The sequence below is a fragment of the Chiloscyllium plagiosum genome, chromosome 23, assembly GCF_004010195.1.
Source record: "Chiloscyllium plagiosum isolate BGI_BamShark_2017 chromosome 23, ASM401019v2, whole genome shotgun sequence".
Classification (NCBI taxonomy): Eukaryota; Metazoa; Chordata; class Chondrichthyes; order Orectolobiformes; family Hemiscylliidae; genus Chiloscyllium; species Chiloscyllium plagiosum.
The window spans coordinates 1,503,605-1,527,281 of NC_057732.1; the positions used below are offsets into that span (position 1 = coordinate 1,503,605).

At 40.9% G+C, this 23,677-nt stretch overlaps 1 protein-coding gene across 6 annotated transcripts in view; it reads right to left on the reverse strand.

Annotated features, from left to right (window-relative positions):
- nedd1 (NEDD1 gamma-tubulin ring complex targeting factor) overlaps positions 1–23,677 on the reverse strand; it is a 54,553-nt gene that overhangs the window by 12,530 nt on the left and 18,346 nt on the right. For all 6 annotated transcript variants that reach the window (XM_043713279.1, XM_043713275.1, XM_043713277.1 and 3 more), the window contains 6 exons: positions 18,961–19,171; positions 17,813–17,956; positions 17,664–17,711; positions 16,185–16,393; positions 14,738–14,815; positions 795–936 (listed from right to left, as the gene is read on the reverse strand). In XM_043713279.1, coding sequence (XP_043569214.1) covers positions 795–936; positions 14,738–14,815; positions 16,185–16,393; positions 17,664–17,711; positions 17,813–17,956; positions 18,961–19,171 — 832 coding nt within the window. The remainder of the gene's footprint in view (positions 1–794; positions 937–14,737; positions 14,816–16,184; positions 16,394–17,663; positions 17,712–17,812; positions 17,957–18,960; positions 19,172–23,677) is intronic.

Sequence of the window (23,677 nt, forward strand, 5' to 3'; positions counted from 1 at the left end):
GTCCTGGGAAGTGTTGCTGAACCAAGAAACCTTTGCATGCAGTTTCATTGCCCTCCTTCAAAGTAGAGTCACAGGTCGGTAGGATAGTGAGGGCATTTGGTATGCTTTCCTTTATTAGTCAGAGCATAGAGTAGAGTTGGGAGGTCGTGCCGCGGCAAATAGGACATTGGTTTGGCCACTTTTGGAATATTGCGTGCAATTCTGATCTCGTTCCTTTTGGAAGGATGTTGTGAAACCTGAAAGGGTTGAGAAAAGATTTACACAGCTGTTGCCAGGGTTGCAGGATTTGATTTACAGGGAGAGTCTGGATAGGCTGGGGCTGTTTTCCCTGGAGCGTCAGAGGCTGAAGTGTGAGCTTATAGAGGTTTATAAAATCATGAGGGGCATGGATAGGATAAATAGACCTGGGGTGGGAGATTCCAGAAGTAGAGGGCATTGGTTTAGGGTGAGAGGGGAAAATTTTAGAATGGATCTAAGGCGCAACCTTTTCACACAGAGCGTGGTGCAAGTATGGAATGAGCTGCCAGAGGAAATGGTACACTGACAAAATTTAAAAGGCATCTGGGATGGGTATATAAATAGGAAGAATTTTGAGGGATGTGTGCCAAGGGCTGGCAAATGGGACTTGATTAGGTTAGGATATTTGGTCAGCAAGAACAAGTTGGACTGAATGGTTTGTTTCCATGCTATACATCTCTGTGACTCAAGTTTATGTGCTTGATAAATTTAGGCCATTCTACCCATCCGGTCATGCTTTCCAGAACAGTTACAAATATAGACCAGTCACTGCTCACCAGATGTAGAGGTCTCCAGCACCGGGGATTCCTGAGGAAACTGAAATTCTCTTCCTTTTCTTTCACATACATCAGGTGTTTTCACCATGGAAGATGTTAGCGGTGTCCCCAAGGTCTCACACTCAGCAACTGATGTGTGCAACTTTGCAAACAAGTTGAAACAATTAACAAATTAATATCTTAAAAGAAAAACATTTAATGCCATTGAGGACTCATGTAGGACATCAAACTAAAAACAAAAGGCATTACATTATATTATTTTACACTAACATTCACAGTTCTATTTCCCATTCCAGTAATATCTTGAATATACATTCAAACTGGGTTGTTTTTCATACTGAAGGCATATGATCAACAGTGTTCTGCAGGGATTGGTGATGGATGTCCTACTGTTTGTCATTTATATAAACAATTTGGGTGTGAACTTTGAAAGCATGATTAGTAAGCTTGCGGATGACAACAAAATTGATGGCATAGCGAACAGTGAAGGGAGGTATCCAAGATTACGCAGGGATCTTGGTCAATTAGGCAGAAGGCCAAGGAGAGGTAGGTAAGAGCTTAATTTGAATAAATGCAAGGTGTTAAGATGAACAAAGGCAGGTCTTACACAGTTAATGGTAGAGGGCTGGGTGTATTGTTGAACAGAGAAACATAGGGGTTCAGGTACATATTTCTTTGAAAGTTGCATCACAGGGAGAAAGGGTGGAAAAGAAGCTTGTCTTCATTGGTCAGACCATCGAATATAGGAATTGGGACATCATGTTGTGGTTGTGCAGGATGTTGATGAGGCTTCTTTTAGAGTACTGTGTACAGCACTGATACAGGTTTAGAAAATCATGAGGTTTTTAGATAGGGTTTATGATAGATTCTTTTTCCTTGAGTGCGGGATTTCAAAATTAGGGCATATGTTTTACGGTGAGAGGAGAGAGATTTAAAATAAAAAGACATGAAGGTCAAAGATTTTACAAAGAGGGTGGTTCACACGTGGAATGAACTTCCTGAGGAAGTGGTGAATGTGGGCACAGTTATAAAGCTTAAAAAACACTTAGAAAGGTACATGAAAGGAAAGATTTGGAAGGATATCGGTCAGTAAATGGCGAGGATTAGTTTAGTTTGGGATAATGTTCAGTATGTACAGATGGGCCAAAGGTTATGTTTTAAGCTGTACAACTATGAGTCTACGGCTCTGGCTGCCCTGATACAGGAAGGATACTATTAAACTGGAAATGGTGCAGTAAAAGATTTACAAGGATGTTACCTGTAATGGAGCGTTTGAGTTAAAGGAGAAGCTGGATAGTCTGGGACTTTTTTTCACTGAGTGTTGGAGCTTGAGGGGAAACCCTATAAAGGTTTATGAAGTCATGAGATAAGGTGAATAGCAAAGATCTTTTTCCCTACAGTAAGGGAGCTCAAAACCAGAGCATAATTTTAAGGTGAGAGGGGAAATATTTAAAAGGGACTTAAAAGGCAACTTTTCCCACACAGAGGGTGATTTATATGTGAAATGAGCTGCCGGAGGAAACGGTGGATGTACGGTTGCAACATTTAAAAGACGCGAACAAGAAAGGTTTTCAGGGAAATGGGCCAAATGCAGGCAACTTGTTCAGTATGCATGTGTTGAACACGAGGATTTGTTGTCCTACCATATGACTCTGGGACTCTGAGGGATACAGGCCAAATAAAAACTTTTGTGGATACTGGAAATCATAAACAAAAACAGAAATTGCTGGAAAAACTCAGCAGGTCTTGCAGCACCTCTGGAGAGAAATTAGAGTTAGAGTTAATTGTTCAGGTCCCGTGACGTTTCTTCATAACAGAAAATAGGCCAAAGGCAGGTGTATGGAGTTAGGCCACAGATCAGCTATGATTTCACTGAATGGGGAACAGGCTCAAGGGGCTGAATGGCCTACCCCTTTCCTATGAGGTGCACCCAAGGATATGGAGAGAATTGTAAGGTACTTTCAACAATTTTTCAACAAGTCTTCCTTAGACTCACGTGTGGTACCAAATGACTGGAGAATAGCAACCCTTTTATTCAAAAAAGGTTGAGAGGATAAGCCCAACAATTACAGACCAGTCAGTTTAACTTTAGTCCTGGGCATAATTTTATCCTGGATAATTGTTTCAAGAAGTAAGTCACAGGAAAAAATGTGGGTCAGTTAGGAATAACCAGCATGAAGCTTAAAGGAAAAATATGCTTAATTAATTTCTGAAGCTCCTTGAATTATAAAGATAGTTGATGAGAGCAATACTGTTGATGTTCTGTACATGGATTTCCAAAACGAATTTGATATTGTGCCACAAAACAAACTTGTGTGAATAAGTTTCAGCTTGTGGACTAAAAAGGGACAGTTGCAAAATGAATTTAAATTTGAATAAAGGATAGGAAATAAAAAAGCAAAGGTTGTTTTTTGGGTGGCAGGAAGGTTTGTAGTGGAGTACATCAGATGTCAAGTCTTGAGCCTCTTACTTTTCCTAGGTTGCTTAAGATTGCAGGACAGATTGCAGAAAAATCAGTGATTTAAGGGATGGGAATCTTTAGCAATGAAGTTAGATTAGTGAAGTTGGGACTATTTTCATTTGAGAAAAGGCTAAGAGAAGACTTGATAGAAATTTTCAACATCATGAGGAGGCTGAACAAATGAGCAGAAACTGACACCGCTGGTAAAAGATTGCAAAATGGGAGGGCAAAGATGCAGGATAATTTCCAAAAGAAACAGATTTGATGTGAGGAAAAACTTTTTTGAAAAAGAGTGAACAGTTAATGCTTGTAAAACACTGCCTAGAAGTGTAGGTGATGTGTGTTCAAACAAGACATTCAAGAGGACATTACATAATTATTTAAATAGGAACAAAATTGACTGCTATGGGGGAAAGGCAGGAGAATGCACTAAAGTCAATGCTCATTTAGAGAGCTAGTGCTGACACAACAGGTAGAACTTTTCTTCTAAGCCATGACAATTTCTTTGATTCTTGTGCAATTTTCAAAAAGTTAACATGCAGGTACAGCCTACAATTAGGAAAGCAAATATCACAGCAACCCTTCTTACTAAGGAACAGAATTATGTGAGTAACAAGGTCTAATGACAATTATATAAGGCTTTGGTGAGACGATTGCTATAAAATGCACAAAGTTCTTAGTCTTTAGTGGGATAGATTATGGACAGGAGGTTTTCTGGTTAGGGCAGTTAGAACAATGCGGCTACAGCTCCTGAATAGTGAGCAGACAATTTCCAATTAGAATGGAGAAAAAACGTTTCACTCTAAGAGTCGAATTTTTACCCTAGAAAGCTGGGAATGAAAATCTGGGACATGGTAACAACGTACTTAGAAAATCACTTTCAGATTCAGAGTCAGCACATGTTTATGGAAAATTATTGATTGTATTCAAGAGATTTTAGATTTCTGATTATTAATGGAATCAGAGGGTATGGGGATACTGTGCAGGCACACAGAGGTAAATCTGCCATGATCTGACTGAACGGATGAGTAGCCTCAAAGTCTACCTGCTAATATGTTATTAACAGCCTGGGCACAAGTATTTAAATCCTAGATATTGGTCAGTTTTTATGTATCATTTATTTCAAACACATCTGTCCATTGTAAAACATTAATTTTAGGGAGATCCAGTTCTTGATTTTTTAGAACATTTCCCTGGAATAACATGGGCGGCATGGTGGCTCAGTGGTTAGCACTGCTACCTCACAGTGCCGGGGACCCGGATTCGATTCCAGCCTCAGGTGACTCGGTGTGGAGTTTGCACATTCTCCCAGTGTCTGCATGGGTTTCCTCTGGGTGCTCCAGTTTCCTCCCACAATCTAAAGATGCGCAGGTCAGGTGAATTGGCCACGCTAAATTGCCCATAGTGTTAGGTGCATTAGTCAAAGGTAAATGGGTCTGGGTGGGTTACTCTTCGGAGGGTCGATGTAGACTGGTTGGGCCGAAGGGCCTGTTTCCACACAGTAGGGAATCTAATCTAATCTAAAAAGCAGATATATTAACACTTATAAAGTGCTGCCTATAAGTGAATTCATACATTCTAAATTCTAATTAGAAATTAGATTTTTTAAACCAGGCTCTATTTGGTTTTTCAAATCTTTTTCCAACTGATAAATCAAGGAAAGAATTTTACTCTTTAGACAAAACTTGCTTTCAAAACTTCCAGAAAAATATATATTATGAGGGATTCAGAAGTATGGATGACTTGATTAATTTGCTGTGACCATTAAATTCATAACAGAACATCAGTACATTAGTTGCTAGCAATCTTGCGATCAGATGTTTGGATTAATAATCTGAAGAGTTTAAGCACCACTGTAGCAGTCAGAGAAATTTGATTCAGAACAAGTTAACATTTCTGAATGGCAGGCAGTGACCAGTGGGGTACCGCAGGGATCAGTGCTGGGACCACAGCTTTTTACAATATATGTTAATGATATAGAAGATGGTATTAGTAATAACATTAGCAAATTTGCTGATGATACTAAGCTGGGTGGCAGGGTGAAATGTGAGGAGGATGTTAGGAGATTACAGGGTGACCTGGACAGGTTAGGTGAGTGGTCAGATGCATGGCAGATGCAGTTTAATGTGGATAAATGTATGATTATCCACTTTGGTGGCAAGAACAGGAAGGCAGATTACTACCCAAATGGAATCAATTTGGGTAAAGGGGCAGTACAGAGAGATCTGGCTTGTGTACCCTTGAGTTTAGAAGACTGAGAAGGGATCTGATATTGAGACATAAGATTATTAAAGGATTGGACACTCTGGAGGCAGGAAACATGTTTCCGCTGATGGGTGAGTGCCGAACCAGAGGACACAGCTTAAAAATACGGGGTAGACCATTTAGGACTGAATTGAGGAGAAACTTCTTCACCCAGAGAGTGGTGGCTGTGTGGAATGCTCTGCCCAGAGGGCAATGGAGGCCCAATCTCTGGATTCATTTAAGAAAGAGTTGGATAGAGCTCTCAAGGATAGTGGAGTCAAGGGTTATGGAGAGAAGGCAGGAACAGGATACTGATTAAGGATGATCAGCCATGATCATATTGAATGGTGGTGCAGGCTCAAAGGGCAGAATGGCCTACTCCTGCACCTATTGTCTATTGTCTAAAAGAAAGCTTTCAAGTTGTTGGGGAAGAACCCCAACAAGTTCACAGTTGCCAGGTTGGGAAAGAACCAGTCATGTTTGTCTGGCCTGGCCTTGCCTATACCAAAGTCAAGGCCGAGTAACTACTCTATAAAATATACTCGCAACTTCATTGTTTAAATTCAGTTGTAGCACACTAAGAACCACGAATGTCTAATCTAAAATGCCATCTTCAGTAGTACACAATTCCTTCAACATAGCCATGTCAACATGGAACTAGAAATGAATATTAAAGACAAGACCTTTAACATGAGCGCTACTACTGAATAATGCTGATATTTAGCTTAAAGCATCTTAAAAAAGATGTCCTACTTGTTTTAACAATGTTCCAATTAAAACTGGATTCCACATACTTCCTTCAAGTTTAAAGGACCCAATTCTGATGTTTTCCTTTTTTAAAATGCTAAAGTGAAACTAAATAAAGCAGGTTTATAAATTGGGAACAAAAATCCCATTTAATGACATGGAATAACAACATATTTCTACTGTTGAAAGTCTTTGAAACACATTGTTCCTACATTCTAGCTATTTAGGAATAATCTGGGAAACAGAAACGATGACAAGTAAATTATCTAATTGTTTCAGCATCATTTCATCTTACAGCAAATAAATCCACTTCAGATGAGGTGCCTTCAAACGGCACACCTTTGCTGATGGCTGAAGAGGTGAATCCATAAATGTCACACATCAAGCCCTCTGTCACTGTTTTTTGTTTGCATTGGTGCCAGTTGTCAAACTGCTGTATCCATTGGTTATTGCAGTGGTGCACACCAGCCTAGGAATGCCACCATTTTCCTCTGCATCAGCTACTGACTACCAGGTATGAAAACTGATGCCGTAGCCTTCAAATCAGGCTTGCAAGCATCCTTGAAGCAGAACGCTGGGCATCCGGCACTGGCAAGCATACCATGTAGAAAATCCTGAAAATCCTGAACCACCTTCTTGTGGTCCACCTTGCGAACCTGCAAAGCCACTTTTTTGATGAGCGCAAACAGACTTGGAAGCTGTGCTCAGAGAAGAGTGCTGCATTCCTGATTTTGTTCTGCCAGAATGTATACACATATGCAGACAGCCAAGCTTGAAGTTGTTGAGCTTCTTGATAGTTTTAAGTCATCTGTCATTCTCAGTCATACACCAAAATACTATGAACACAGGTCTAACCATCAGCTTGGCCCTAAGAACTGGCTACACAGAATTATTACACCACAGAAGATGACCATTTGTCTCACTACATTTGGTCCAGTTCTCTGTAGGACAAGTTGTCTTGTATCAATTCCCTAGGTGAAAGTGAGGACTGCAGATGCTGGAGATCAGAGTCAAGGGGTCCTGCCTGAAACATCGATTTTCCTGCTCCTGCTGCCTGACCTGCTGTGCATTTCCAGCACCACTTTAATCTTGTGTCAATTCACTGCCTTTTCTCCATAGTCCTGCACACACTTCTTTTTGAGAAGACAATCCTATTACTCTTGATCATCTCGATTGAGCCTGCCTTTACCCATAGGCAGTCAGCATAAAAGCTTTTCCCTCATGTCATTACTTCTTTTGCCAATTAATTTCAATCTGTTCCCTCCATGGGTCAGAGAATCATACAGCACGGAAAGACTCTTCAGTCCAACCAGACCATGTCAAACATAATCCCAAACTAAACTCTTACCACCTGCATGCTTCTGGCCCATAACCCTCCTAACCTTTCCTATTTATGTACATATCCAACATTTTTTGGTCTGTAAATATTTTTATTAAAACGTTTTTAAATCTTTTACAAAGCAACTATACATAAAAAAAATACCAAAATAGAAAAAGATAGAGGTAGTACAATGTCATATCACAATACTATTAAACTACCTACTATTCTACCAGAACAAACGTTATCTACTTAAACTAAACTACAATTGAATTAAATAAGAATTAAGTTGAATTCAAATTAACTTAAAATTAAATTATATCACAGCACTTTATTCTATTTCACTCACCACACCTCCACTGAAACTCCCACCCCTGAGAGCACCAGTCACTGTACCGTATGTTTTCCTCCCAGGACCCCACAGGCTTCCAAACCCATTCCCATGGCTATATCACCGCCCTAATTAATATTGCTGATAAGTGCGTGTCAATATAATTTCGAAAGGACCACCATATCTTATAAAACTGCTCCGTTTTATGGTGCGCCATATTTATAAGGTAGTCTTGGGTGGCTCCATCACCAGCCTGCGCCACCCCATAAGATCTGGGGGGGTTTTCCAACGTCCAATTCATTCCAATGTTCTTCCTTGCACAGTGTGTAAGAACATTACACAGTCTCTTCCAGTGTTCCCGCTGAGGGGGCAAATTTGGCAACCACAGAAGGAGGATTCCCAGGATTTCCTTCTGCTCCCTTACTATGGGACTCCAGTATCTCAGGATCTTGCATCATGACCAAAAGTCGTGTGTGAGAGTGCCTATACTAAGTTTTCATTTGGGACACCCTGGAGATGCTCCTAGCCTCTCTGGCGCCATAGGAGCCCTATGTAAAATCTTCAGTTGCATAGCCTGCCCTTTGTTATTGAGATTTTCTTTACATATTCCCTTATATCTTCCCATGTTTCCGGTGAAATATCCTCTCCTAGTTCTCACTTCCAAGTCCTACAGAGTCTCTCCATATCTCCTAAGGCACGTCTTTTCTGTAAATGATACAAAGTACTAACTGAAAGAGCGCCTGTGCACTGGAGCACAAACTCGATTTTGCTGCTCCTCGGATGCTGCCTGAACTGCTGTGCTCTTCCAGCACCACTAAGCCAAAATCTGGTTTCCTGCATATGCAGTCATTGTTTTTACCACTCTTTTCTCCCTGTCTGACTTGTAAGGCTGAGCCAGGAGTTTGCTCTTCCTCTGTATATAATCCCTTATCTGAAAGAAGCAGAAATGTTCCCTATTAGACAATCCACATTTCGGACTTATTTGGCTAAATGACATCAAGACCTCCCAAACAAGAGATCCCCTTATTCTCCCACAGCGTAAAGCCGGAGTCCATTGCTCCAGGTTTAAATCCTTGTGCGCCCACCAACGGGGTAAATGGCAAGGTCTTAAGCCAATTGTCCTCATCCTGCCTCATTATCCTCCAAACTTTCACTGTACTTAAAATGATTGGGCTCTTACACTGTTCATTCATGGATTTCATCTGATCCATGAATAATAGATTAACTAGGGGACATCTTGACTGCGAGGTTTCAACATCAAGCCAAATTGACTGAATCCCCCCGTACCCAGTCACCTACATATGCTAACAGGGTGCTTATTAGATATCTCTTCAAGCTCCCACCCTCAAACCTGCGGGTGCTGCAATTTAGTAAATTTAATTAGGGGGCACCTATGACACCAAATAAAAGGACCCTAGCCAACCACTGAGCCTTCATAACACTTGTCTGGGTAGCACCAACAGGAGCATTCTCATGGAGTACAACGGGCAGGGAAGAACATTCATTTTAATCAGGACTATTCAGCCTAACCACAATAACGGTAATCCCTCCCACTGCTGAAAATCCTATTTTATCCTCTCCAGTAATTGTGCACAGTTAGCTTTACACAGCTGGTGCAAGGCAGGGTAATAAAATTTCCCAAATATAAAACACCTTCTGACAACTGTCTAAACAGGAACTGCATTCCATCCTTCAGATCTGGCACCTCCACTAATACCCCCGCCGGCATGGCTTCCGATTTTGTGAAGTTGATCCTTTATCCTAAAAAACTGCCAAATAAACTGATTTTTTTGAATCAATCAAGAAATGGACTCCTCCGGATTGGCCAAAAACAACAGGAAATCATTAATGTATAGGGTGATCACATGCCATCCCATTCCCACCCTTGGCACCACTATTTCAGGATCCCTCCTGATAGCCTCGGCTAATGGCTCAATTGCCAAGGTCAATAACAGCAGTTAAAGAGGAAATCCCTGTCGACTACCTCGCCCAATATTAAAGTTATCCGACTTAGTGCCGTTTGTGATGACGGCCGCTGTACGATCATTATACAATACCGTCACCCACCTAGCAAAGGCTTCCCCAGACCAAAGCACTCTAGGATCCCAAACCAGTACGGCCATTCTATCCGGTCAAACGCCTTTTCCGCGTCTAGGGAGACCACCAAACCCTGCATACCTACATTATGTTCAGTATCCTCCTGATATTGTTGGAGGAGCTACGGCCCTTGATAAAACCTATCTGATCTTCTTTTATCATATAAGGCAATACCTTTTCCAACCTCAGGGACAGCACCTTTGACAGAATTTTAAAGTTTGTATGAAACACATTCTTCGGGGTCTTTCCCCTTCTTTAAATGAGGGAAGTATTAGCCTCCCCAAGAGAAGACAGAAGACAATCCTGTGTATACATCCCCAAAAGTGGCTCCACCAACACATTTACGAATTCCTTATAAAACTCACTCAGAAATCCATCTGGCCCCAGTGCTTTCCCACCCTGGAGATGCTTTATTGCTTCCTGCACCTCTTGTATCATCATAGGCGCACTTAATAGGGAGACCTGTTCCGCGTTTATACTGGGGGGGGGGGGGTCCAGACTCTCAAAAGAGGACTACGTTCTCACTGTATTGTCTTTGCCGCCTTCCAACCAGTATTGCAAAGTATTCCCTAAATCTAACATTGATCTTCTTCAACTCATGGGTAACTGTGCCAGCCTTCTTTCTAACACAAAAAATGGAGTGGGAAACATTTTTCTTTCTAGCCAGATGTCTACCTGGCTTATCTCCAAATTCAAACAATCTTTGCTTAGCAAAGGAGACTTTTTTTGCCACCTGTGTGTGCAATGAGTTGACAGTGGCCTGGAGAGCTGTGACCCGCTGCAGCTTGACCAACAAAGGCCTATTATAACATGTTTCCTCAGCTAGCTTCAGCAGGGTCTCCAGCATCCATTACTACTCCTCCCTCTGCCTCCTTCTAGTCGTTGAATATGAAATGATCAGGCCTCATAAATATGCCTTAGTGGCCTCCCAAAGTATTGCCGCAATAATGGCCATACTAGAGTTGATATCCCAGAAGGCCCTGAACTCTCTTGTCATGTACTCAACAAATTTGCTATCCCTTAACAAGAATGGGTCAATGCACCAGTGTTGTGCATTTATTCGTCACCCTTGATTTTAAACATCTAAATACACTGGCGCACGGTCAGAGATAGTTATATTCTCAAACGTGCAAGCCAATGTTCTGTCCAAACAAACCGACGGCATAAGTGACATGTCAGTTCGTGTGTGGCACTTGTGTAGGCTGGAATAAAAAGTGAAGTCTCTTCCATTAGGGATGGAGATGCCTTCACACATCCACTAATCCCAACTCCTCACGTTTGTCCACCAACTGCTTAGATTGCGCGGGTGTACTTGCCAGGCCCCTTGGCATCCTGTTTACCCCAGGATCTATTAGGCGGTTATAATCCTCTCCGATGATCTTGTGGCACACCCCAAGATTAATTAATTTAGCTACTGCATCAATTAGAAATTTAAGAGGGTGCGCCAGGGGAACAATAAACATTCAGAAAGCCATACTCTTCTCTATGCATTAGACCTTTAAGCATGATGAACCGTCCATGTTCGTCCTTAATTTGCTCAGTTACTTGGAAAGGGAGGCTCCTTCTTACCCGTATAGCCATTCCTCTACTTTTAGAGCTAAAGGAGAAGAATATCCTATCATAACACCCCTGCTGCAGCTTCAGATGTTCCTTATCAGTTAAATGTGTCTCCTGCAGCAGGGCGATATCAACCTTTTCTTTCCTAAGGCTTGACAGCACCTTCTTTCTTTTAATGGGGGAATGGCTCCCTTTTACATTCCAGGTGCACCACCTGAACAAATCACTAGCCGTGACTGTACAGGGCAGCCCGTGGTTTCCCAAGAGGAGGAAAGCCTATCTGAGGTGCGGCGAGCGAAAAAGACATTAAATCTATGAAGTCTAAAAGCTACTCCTATAAAAATGAAATAAAACAACTCACCACTACATTTAACTTTAACACACACCCCAAAAAAAAACCCAATTCACTAGAGATCTCTCCTCTTGCCCAAAGGGGGCAATTCTCCCAGTCCTTGCTACCATCCTGGCTCCCTCCAACTGAGGCTGTGCCCTAGTCCCAGGCAATACACTGATAAAGAAAACATGTTATTTACATTCTGAGAGCTAACAATGAACATCCACCTTGCCCCCCCCCCCCCCCTCCTCTCCATACATCTTAACCACAGATATAGCCACCTCCAATAAAAAAGGACAGCAGCAAAAAGAAACAGTGGGCGGCACGGTGGCACAGTGGTTAGCACTGCTGGCTCACAGCGCCTGAGACCCGGGTTCAATTCCCGCCTCAGGCGACTGACTGTGTGGAGTTTGCACGTTCTCCCCGTGTCTGCGTGGGTTTACTCCGGGTGCTCCGGTTTCCTCCCACAGTCCAAAGATGTGCAGGTCAGGTGAATTGGCCATGCTAAATTGCCCATAGTGTTAGGTAAGGGGTACATGTAGGGGTATGGGTGGGGTTCCGCTTCGGAGGGTCGATGTGGACTTGTTGGGCCGAAGGGCCTGTTTCCACACTGTAATGTAAACTAAACTAAACTAAAACCCAGACAATAACCAACTGACCGAAATGATAATTAAGTCAGGTTTTACACCATGACAGCACAAAATCTACAAAACCGATTACCACAAAAAAGGGGAAAGAGACGACAAAAAAAGGGCAGAAAAAGTAAAGAAAAACTGTACCATTATCTGCAGCTGTGCCCCTCCTCCACCCCCCCCCCCCCGCCCCTCCTCCACCCCCCCCCCCGACCCAAGCCCTTTATTTCAAAGAGTTCACAAACTCCTTTGTCTTTTCAGCTGAATCAAAATTATAAACCATCCCTCTGTGAGCGGAATGCAACTCCGCTAGGTACATCAAGGAATATTTAACGTTCAGATCCTTTAAGTTTCTCTAAACCTCATCAAATGCCTTTATCTTCTTAATTATGGCTCATGAGAAGTCTTGAAAAAACATTATTCTTGAGCCTTTGTATGTTAAAGCCTGTGAATCTCTTCCCAGTCTTCTTGCTGTTTCAATCACTAACTGTTTTTCTATATAGTGCTGGAGTCGCACCAGGACCAGGCGGGGGCGCAGATCCAGCCCAGACCTGCGTATTGCGATCCGGTGTACCCCTCACTTTCACCCAACCCGATTCCAACTCCAGCCCAGGAATGTCAGGAGCCACTTCTCCAGGAAACCAACAAGGTCCTCGCCTTCCTCGCACTCCGGGAGACCCACGAGCCCTAAGTTTTTCTTCTACTTCTGTTTTCCAGGTCGTCCACTTGTTCCTGAAGGACCCAAACCTGGTCCCCTCACTTTCACCCAACCCGATTCCAACTCCAGCCCAGGAATGTCAGGAGCCACTTCTCCAGGAAACCAACAAGGTCCTCGCCTTCCTCGCACTCCGGGAGACCCATGAGCCCTAAGTTTTTCTTCTACTTCTGTTTTCCAGGCCGTCCACTTGTTCCTGAAGGACCCAAACCTGGTCTTCAAGCGTTTGGATCCTTCCTCCCAAGACTTCCGCCATGGTCTCCAATGCCACAGTCCTCTGCTCCACTACTTCTACTCTTCGGTCCAGTGTTTGACTCTCCTGCTCATGCTTTTTCAGCATGGAAAATATTGGCTCCATCGCTGCTTCAATCTTTTCTCAGAGTTTGGCAAACTCAGAGTAAATGCTGCTGCCCCATTAAATCCAAAGGGGCCATCCTGGGAGTTTGAGCAATTGCTCTGAACACCCCCGACACAATAGGAGAGTGCCCGGCCTGATGTACTACTTTCGCCCCTTTTTCTTTATTCGCCTTCATTCTGATCTGAGAGCTGTCAAACCCCAATTTTAGCAGCTCCAGATGTTCAGTAACTTTGTATTATCGAGAGAAGTAAAGGTCCATCTTGCCGGGGATATGGCACAGGACCCAGCATAGCAAACCACTCAGACCGCTGCCATCTTGGATCTCCCTAAATGTCTTTTAACCATTGTAATCATACCCACATCCACCACTTCCTCGGTAAGTTCATTCCACACGGAAACCACCTTGTGTTATAAATTTGCCTCTCAAGTCTTTTTTAAAACTTTCTCCTCTCACCTTGAAAATGTATGCCCCCTCGTCTTGAAACTCCCCATCCTCGGGAAAAGACAACTACCATTAGCTCTATCTATACCCCTTATTGTCTTACAAATTTCTATAAGGTCACCTCTCAACCTCCTACACTCCAGTGAAAAAGGTCCCAGCCTATCCAGCCTTTATAACTCAAACCTTCTATAGCTGGCAACATCATGGTAACTCTCTTCTGAACTCTCTCCAGCTTAATAATATTCTTTCTATAGGCAACCAGAAGTGGACACAGTATTCCAGAATCATTCCAACGTGTACATCTGTGATTCAGTCTATCCCAGAATCATGATTTGGAATACCCCATTCAAATCTCTCAAACCTTTCTTCCCTAAGGAAATTGGTCCCAACTTCTCTGATTTAAAAACTGAAATTCCTTTTCCGTGGGACATTTTCATGAGTCTCTTCTGCAATCTCTTCAGTGCCTTCACATCATGCCCCAAGTAGTCTCTAGAACTAAAAGCAATTCCCCAAGTCAAACCAATGTTCTATACATATTGAATAATTTTTATGTTTTCACACTTATGTTTTCATAAGTGCCCCTAACTTAAACCCCAGGATCTTATTTCATGCCTTTAAAAATTTTCCACTTTTAAAGTTCTTAAAACAAAGATTTAGACAACTGGAAAATCCCAAGTTGTGAGCATCCACTGTTGTTCTGCACCTACCTGATCCAATCTTGCAGTTCCCAATTGGCCATTATGCTCAATCATTTTGGATTTCTGCATTCCTACGACTTTATTTTCCTGTTAAGAATATGGAATTTGTACGTCATTACATCGGGATTTCTTGTAGTAACATACTACTGTACATTGACGTTTAACAAAATCAATATCCAGGAGAGGCAAGGGAAAGTATTATCTACAAGGGTTCTTGATACTATTGTGTTAATGCAAAAAAGGTCAAAACAAAAGCCTAGATCAATATAATGAGAAACAATTGGAAAACAGCTCACAGAATTTATTGCCGCATCAATTACATATTTTAATGACAGACTGGTAACAAGTAGGTTTAAGTCGAATAATTCTCCAAATGCAAGGTCCTTATAGAACATTACCAAACCAACATAGGTGTGACTTATTTTCAGTGCTGCTATTACTAAGGGTTCTCTCACTCAATGAGTAAAAGTGCAAATTCAGAAAGGTGATCACCAAGGCTTACAAACTGTACTGGTATTTTGGGCAAAGCAACCAAAAGTATGAAAACAAAAATATAACAGGGCCTTCTCTAAATGAGGTCTAGCATCACAGTAAAAACTGATTTCCTCAGCAAATGAGCCTGGAAAAGCTTGGTGACTGATCAGATTAAACCACTACTTTTACAGCTCCGATCCCCCTGCAGAAACGATCAGATTTTCCAACTCTGTCAAAATCACTAACACATTCTGAATATGTGAGACACAACATTTCTTCATCATGTATAAATTTCTCCCTTCAAAAAGCTTACTCATTCTATATTTACACAGCAACAATAACTCTGACTAATGCACCTAACACTATGGGCAATTTAGCATGATCAATTCACCTGACCTGCACATCTTTGGACTGTGGGAGGAAACCCACGCAGACACGGGGAGAACGTGCAAACTCCACACAGACAGTTGCCCAAGGCGGAAATCGAACTCGGGTCCCTGGCGCTGTGAGGCAGCAGTGTTAACCACTGAGCCACTGTGCTGCCCCCAGAGAGACTGCTCTGTTATTCAATGAGATTCTGAATGATCTGTACTTCAACTCCCATTTATCCATCATTGTCCCATGTTCATCAATATTCCTACACAACTATAACTGATCCAAATCAGACTTGAAGATTGCAATTGATTCAGACTTTTTTTGGAGGAAATGTTCCTAATTTCCTTTACCTTTGAGTGGAAACAGTGAATTTTACTTCACTCAAACTGGTCTCACGAATTTTAAATTGATGGCCTTTTCGTTCTGGATTTCCACCTCAATAATTTCTCTACATCAATATGAATTCTGCAAATAGTTTATAAACATTTCATTCAACTACAGCTTAGTCATTTAAACTTAATGGAATACATGCACGATCGATGTGATCGGTCCTCAAGATTTAAAGCAAAAAGAAATATAACTACTATTGACATAGATTTAGTAGTACCTGGCTAACTAGCTCTTTTGAATCTTGCTTAGCACTCTGGAGCTTGCTCAATATGGCACTCATGTCTCGCTGTGGAGTCTGCTCTTTAATAGGAGATGGAGATCCAAATCCTTGCAAGGAGTTTGAGTTCAACTCTTCCTGTGTACTGGCACCCACTGGATTACTTCTTGTGGAAAATATAGCATTCAACTGTGGCAAAAAGCCTGAACCTATGAAGAGAAATATATTTGCTGCATTTGCTATGCACAAGGAATGATTTAAAACAAATAATAAATGCTTTAGGGCCAACTACCATTTCTAATAATGATGGCATCAAGATTAGCCATGTAAAAAGTATAATAGAGATGTGTTTATTCATGATTTAGGTTGACCCTTTAGGTGTTATTTGTTAGCCATGAATGCCCTATATTTCTAATGTCTTTTTTTTAATCAGTTTATTCACAAATGCTTTCTTCTGTTATTTCTGAAATTCAATGTCTAAGTCTCTTTTCTCTGTATTGATGGCCTTTTGATTCCCATGATAATTTGTGTGAAGATGCTCTTCCACGTAGTAGGCCGGCCATCTCAAAATGCATAAAGGTTGAAATGCTTCCACCCACTTTTTAGGGCAACAACATTTTGCCATCTCTAAATAATACTAACCAATGACTGCTTTTGCAGAATCCTCAAAATGAATCTTTCAGAAGAGAGATTCCCACTAAGTAATACTCATTATCAGGTAGCTATTATGCCTCAAGCTACCTGAACATTGTGCATTGACTCTCACCCACTCACTTCCAATAAAATGATTTGCTCACCTCTACATAAGCTACACATATATGCACAACATTCAGATGTTCACTTGCTCGGCCTAAGAATTTCTATTTTAGTTTATTTTTGCTGTTGTTAAAATTCTCAGACACACAATTTCAATCAGAACAGTTCAAGAGAATAATCAAATAACATAGCTGTCAAAACTCAATGTTCTTAGGTTTTGGACAATAAAAGTCAAACTGATCCTACAGCTGCTTGGTTTGAACTAAGAGGCAAGAGTGCTACCAACAGTACTAAATTTAAACATGGCATCCAAAATAAGAATGGCATAAAAATTAGACTTTAACCTATAGCAATAAGCACTTTAAAATCATTCCTAATATGTACCTTAATTCCAAAGGAGATGTGTCACCAAAACATCAACACAAATTCTTCACCTGTCAACCAAGAGGTCTGATTAGGTGTCAATCTGCGCCTCTCAAACACAATTTCTTCTCCTTTCAATGCATTCACTATTTTACACCCATGTGCCATATTTTCAGCAGTTTTGATTCAGGATTGCAACTGTTAGGAATTATCTTAAAATGGGACTGCTGTAGATAATTACAGCTTTCATCTCATCAGTCCAAGGTACGCTGGAACCAGGCTTCAAAAAGGACGATCCACTAATGGATTTCTCAACAAAAGCTAAGTAAATTAACTACCAGTCAAGAAAGCCCATCCTACCATTTCCTTTTGTCATGCTGTCTTCATTTGTCTTTAATCCAGCGACATCTAGGAAAACAAACAATAATCATCCTGAATAACTGTTGTTGATCATGAACATTTTACACAATTCAATAAATGCTAATAAATGTTATTTTAAATCAATTTACCATCTCTGACTGGAGAGAATACATCTCCAAAACTGTTTCTACCCACACAATCAAGGTTTTTAAAATTGCCACTGTTATCTGCTCTTTTTGCATTTTCTGTTTCTTTGGATGGAATTACATCCAAACTGGTGCTATGTGATAAACCTAGAAATAAAACACAAATAGTAAAGTCAGTTTTATTGGTGAGCAAAAATTCAGATTTGCCCCAGTTTGTTTAAAGAATAATATTATCTAATTTCTAAATACACCTTGAAACTCTTTTTTTTCAAAGCCAGAAGTCAAGGGCATCCAGCCTAACAATTATTTGATTATTTTAACCTACTTGTCATTTTACAATATCTATCAGATATTTTTTCTGTTAAGAAATTAAGTTACTTCCTTCCTGAGTCTGGTTACATAGGTCATTGCCATTTCTGGAAAATTATCCTAAACGCTTTTGCTTAGATGAGACATACAAAAACACTCAAAACATTGAATGTTAAGAATTTAATCTCCACTGCTTAAATATACAGTTATGAGATCTTGGGATGTTGGTAACATTGGAAAATCAATATTCATTACCCATGTAAAGTAATCATGATCTCAAGCAAGTCAAGCACAATGCGGAATTGTGGAGTCATGTAAGTTACAAACAGGAGGGAAGTGTCAGCTTCCTTTTCTTGAAGGACATTATCGGACCAGCTTTGGAGCTGTGTGTGTATTCTGGATGTACTGAATTTAGTTTTAAAACGGCGCATTATGGAATTTGAATTTGTAACAGTTGCGCTGGTTCTCCAGTTGCAGAAACCTCTCGGGTACCATACTTCCGAACAAACAAAGTTTGAACAGCTACCCGGTCAAAACTTTGCACAAAAGAATTCAAATATGTTCTCTCTTTAATTTTTAAACATATTTACTTCGGATCTGGGTAACGATGGCAAAGCAGTTTTTATTGCCATCCCTGAAGAGTTAGGCATGCAGTGTGGAACTGGAGTTGTATATGAGGTAGCCCACAAATTATTAAATATATTCTTAATTAAATTCAACTTCATAATTTTGTCAGGTAGATTACAGGCAACAAGTCTATCCTGCTCCTTCAGTTACAATTGTATTTATTTTCAATTCCACTGTCTGCCCTTTTCTCGTCATTCAAACAGAAACAGTTTTACCTTTCATATCCAGATTAGCTTCAGCTCCTTTTTCTTCTAGGACAGTAGGTACTTTCACAGCTGGTGCAGATGTCATTTGTGCAGTAAGCTCCTGGATTTCCTTTGCACTGCCACTTCCTGGAGCACTGTTCACCTTAGCTGAAGTCCTCTTGGTAGCTGTGGTGGACAATGAAGATGAGCCTCTGCTTGTAAAGTTTTTACTCCCATTTGACTAGAAGAGAGAAAGTGCCCATTTAAGCTGCATAATAAGCCTGCTCCTAACAATTGAACAGCTGAAAAAGTTATTGGAGAGATTTGGCAACACTACTTGAAGAAAACCCAAGCCAAAATTTCAGTTTTGGGTTTTGAAGCTTGAGTGGCCGCTGGAGTCACTGTGATATTGGAAGGCTGTGCGTTGTGGCTAGCACGTTTAGAGAGACGTTTAGCACATTTGGATAACACCCTGAAGCAGTTCTCATGATTTTGGAATCTAAAACCCTCCCTTCGGCACCAACTTTTGAGCCACACGTTCTTTTATCCTCTTCCTCTATTTCTGTACTTGCCATCCAATGCTCCTGGAAATCAGCGGAACAGCTTAGAAACAAGCCCTTTGGCCCATCATGACAAAAACAACCAATAAATGCCAAACTATACCAATCCCAGTTACCTGCACTTAGTCAATATGTTGACAATTCACCTGAGGTGTGTAAAATAGCAAAGCAATAAAATGAGGGGATTTCAACTACACCAACACTACATTTTGACTATCTCAAGTAAAGAGTTTAGAGGGGCAGGATTTCTTAATATACCTGAGAGATATCAACGTGTAGAACGCTCAAGGGGTAACTGCTGAATCTAATTCTAGATGCAAAGCTGGACAGGTGGAAATGAGGTGGTAATGGGGAAGCATTTTGGAGATATTTAAGATTACTTACACATATTGACCACAACATAATGAGATTCAAGTTAGTTATGGAAAAAGTTTTAAAAAATGGTTTACAAAAATCTTTTCTGGATAACAAATAGGCAGATTTTATTAAAATAACACAGGATCTGGCCATAGAAACTACGGGGAGAACTTATGAAAGCAATTAGGGGAACACATTGGGGCCAGTGACCATATTTCTATTAGTTTGAACATAGTGATGAAAAAGGATAGATCAGATCTAAAAATTCAGATTTAAATTGGAGGAAGGCCAATTTTGATAAGAACTTTCAAAAGTTAATTGGAGATGGATGTTTACAGGTAAAGGAACGGCTGGAAAATGGGAAGCATTCAAAAATGAGATATTGAGAGTCTAGAGACAATATGGTCCTGTAAGGATGAAAGGCAATGCTGGATGACTAGAGAAATTGAGGTTTTGGTCAAGAAAAAGAAGCATATGTCAAGTATAGATAGCGAAGATCAAACAAATCCCTCGAAGAATATAAAGGCAGTTGAAGTATACTTGGGAAGGAGATCAGGATGGAAAAAAGGGGATATGAGATAGCTATGGCAAATAGAGTTAAGGAGAATTTAAAAGGGATTCTACAAATACATTAAGGGCCCTAAGATCTCGCTGTTCCTCCACACCGCGAAGAATCCTGCCTTTAACCTTGCAATCTGCATTCAAATTCGACCTTCCAAAATGAATCACTTCACACATCCATCTGGAGGTCCTTACCATTAAGTGTCTAAGTTCTGCCCTGATTTACCTTTTGAAAATGCAGCATCTCACATTTATCTAAATTAAACTACATCTGCTACTCCTCATCCCATTGGCCCACATGATCAAATTCCATTGTACAGTCCACTACACCTCCAATGTAGGTGTCATTCAGCAAACTTATGAACTATACCACCTATGTTCACATGCAAATCATTTATATAAATGATGAAAAGCAGTGGACCCAGAACCGATCCTTGTGGCATAACAGTCCAGTCTAAAAAGCAACTCTCCACCATCACCCTCTGTCTTCTACCTTCAAGTCAGTTCTGTGTCCAGATGACTATTTCTCTCTGTATCCCATGTGATCTACCCTTGCTAACCAGTCTAACATGAGAAACTTTCTTCAATATCCATGTAGATAACATCCACTGCTCTGCCTTCATCAATTCATCACCGCACCATAAGTCATAGGGTGTTCTAAGTTTGTGCCCTTGAATGGCTCAAGCTAGTTGTAACCCTTTCAGGCTCTAATACTTCACAGAGTAAGATAACCAATGCCAGAATGGATCAATGATTACTTGAGCTGGAGTGGTTCCATGACTGGGAGCCAGTTATCTCCTAAGGACTGTTCTATCCTTGAAAAGACTGTGCTCAGCTTTACAAATGTTGATCTATCCAAGCCCAGGCAGCTGCAGACATTCATCGTAATATCACAGCTGTCCTCTCCAGTATGCAAATGTTCGTGTCCCGTTGTTGTCTTATGGTTGAGCCTTGGACAAAGGAGCAATGGGGTACCATTTCACCTCAGCAAATCTGTTTCAGTCTAAACACTAACTTGTCACTTCATCAGAACTACAACCCAAAACGCTGTACAAACAAGAATATATTTTTGTGCTTCATTCAATTCTCATCTGGAAGCAAATGATACTAAAAATTCTAGAGAACTTTAAGTGGGAACCTGGTGCCCAGTGATTAAGGCAACACAAGCCTTCTTTATAGAAACTGCCAGACTTAGACTGATCGGGTTGCGCAAGGTGTGGACAATCAAGTCCCCATCAGTTTGAGTAGTGGCAGAAGCAGCAGGAGCTGTAACTTTCTATGTTGTTATGTCCTTCCAATGAAGAACAACCAAAGCCAAGTGCAAAAGAAAAACAATGAAAGCCCCAATAGGTAATCAAAACAGATTATAGGAAAGAGCAAGTCAGTTAGCATTTGAACCAAAAAGACATTTTGGGTGAAATCTGTCATGGGAACTACATTTACTGAAATTATAAAGACTATATCTTCTTGTGCTTGTCTTTTTTAAACATTGAGCTGAAATGAGAAAAGAACGGTTTTAAAACCAAGGATTGCTGAATGGTTTGGAATCAAGTGGCATGATACTCATTGTGAACACTGCACACACAACAGAAGAACTGAGCTAACATCTGTGGTGTGACTTTTGATTCATATGTCAGAGTTCTTTTATAAGTGTGAAACATCCACCCTGTTTCTCTTACAAATGAGTGGAAACATAAGGACAAGAACAACCGACAAGCAGAGTTCGGATCAGCGCCCTTGTATGACCAGCGTGTACAGAAACCAATGAACTGCTTTCCCAGTTTTTCTCTTCACTGATAACCCAAGATATTTTCCCACTGTGCGTTTAGTATGTAAAGGGGGAATTGATAACAAGTTTGAATTTTATTAGTAGTCTAACTAGTTGAATTGTACGCAGAAGTTATATGCAGATGATTCATTAATTTTCACTGTAGCTACAGTCTAATTACTTACAAAAAATAAAAACTCTTGTTAAGTTCAGAAATCTGGCCTGTGCTTCTGTCAACTGGGTCTAAAAGACAGGTATACTGGAGAATTGTATGTACTTTAAAAAAAATCTTGGGATAACTCCAGAAATAGCAGGGCTTGATTTCCAGTATGCTACACCCGTGAGACACAACAAAATATATTAATCAATAGAAAATTTGAACCTTCTAGGACAGAAAGTGCCCATATGTCCCACTGTACTTCTTTCACAGTGTTCTTCAATTTAGTCCCACATTTCAGTTAATATTTCTCAACCTTATTATCATTATGCACATATTTCCTTTTGTTATTACTCTTCCTGCATCATTCAGAGCACATCAGCAAAGACTCAAGTGTATGGATTGGGGAGGGGCAGAAAGTGGCAGATGAGCAGAGTGGTAAGCCAGGCAGCGGGGAATGGGGGGAATCAACAGACATCGAAAACATTGTCTCTTGAGTGTTACAAGGGGACATAAATTTAAGGTGAAGGGTGGAAGGTATAGGGGAGATGTCAGGGGTAGGTTCTTTGCCCAGAGAGTGGTGGGGGCATGGAATGCGCTGCCTGTGGAAGTGGTAGAGTCAGAATCTTTGGTGACCTTTAAGCGTCAATTGGATAGGTACATGGATGGGTGCTTAAGCTAGGACAAATGTTCGGCACACAACATCGTGGGCCGAAGGGCCTGTTCTGTGCTGTATTGTTCTATGTTCTATGTAACCTGGCAAATCAGCCCTTTCAACAGGGAATCTTATTCCTCCATAGCCGCATTTGCTGCCACCCACAATTGCAGGATACATTCATCACCCCATGCATTTTAGTGCCTGCAATGTCACTACCATTGACAATACTGGTAGCTGCTTGCATCAAGAGACAATGTTTTCGATGTCTGTTGATTCCCCCCATTCCTCGCTGCCTGGCTTACCTCTCTGCTCATCTGCCACTTTCTGCCCCTCCCCAATCTATACACTTGAGTCTTTGCTGATGTGCTCTGAATGATGCAGGAAGAGTAATAACAAAAGGAAATAGGTGCATAATGATGTTAGCAGCAGCAAATTTCTGCTCCAGTGCAGTGGCAGGAGATTCTGGGAGGAACAACATTTGTACTGCTCAAAAAGAAAACTCCTGTTACAAGCTCCATGCCATAGCCACTGATTCCATTCCCAGACCATTGTCAGAGGATAAACCGGACATTTGGAAACTTTGCCAAACTACACATCGCAAGTTGTCACAAACAGTAATGTGATAATGACCAGATAATCTGTTGCAGTGATACTGACTAAGGAATAATATTAAACAGAGTTCTTCT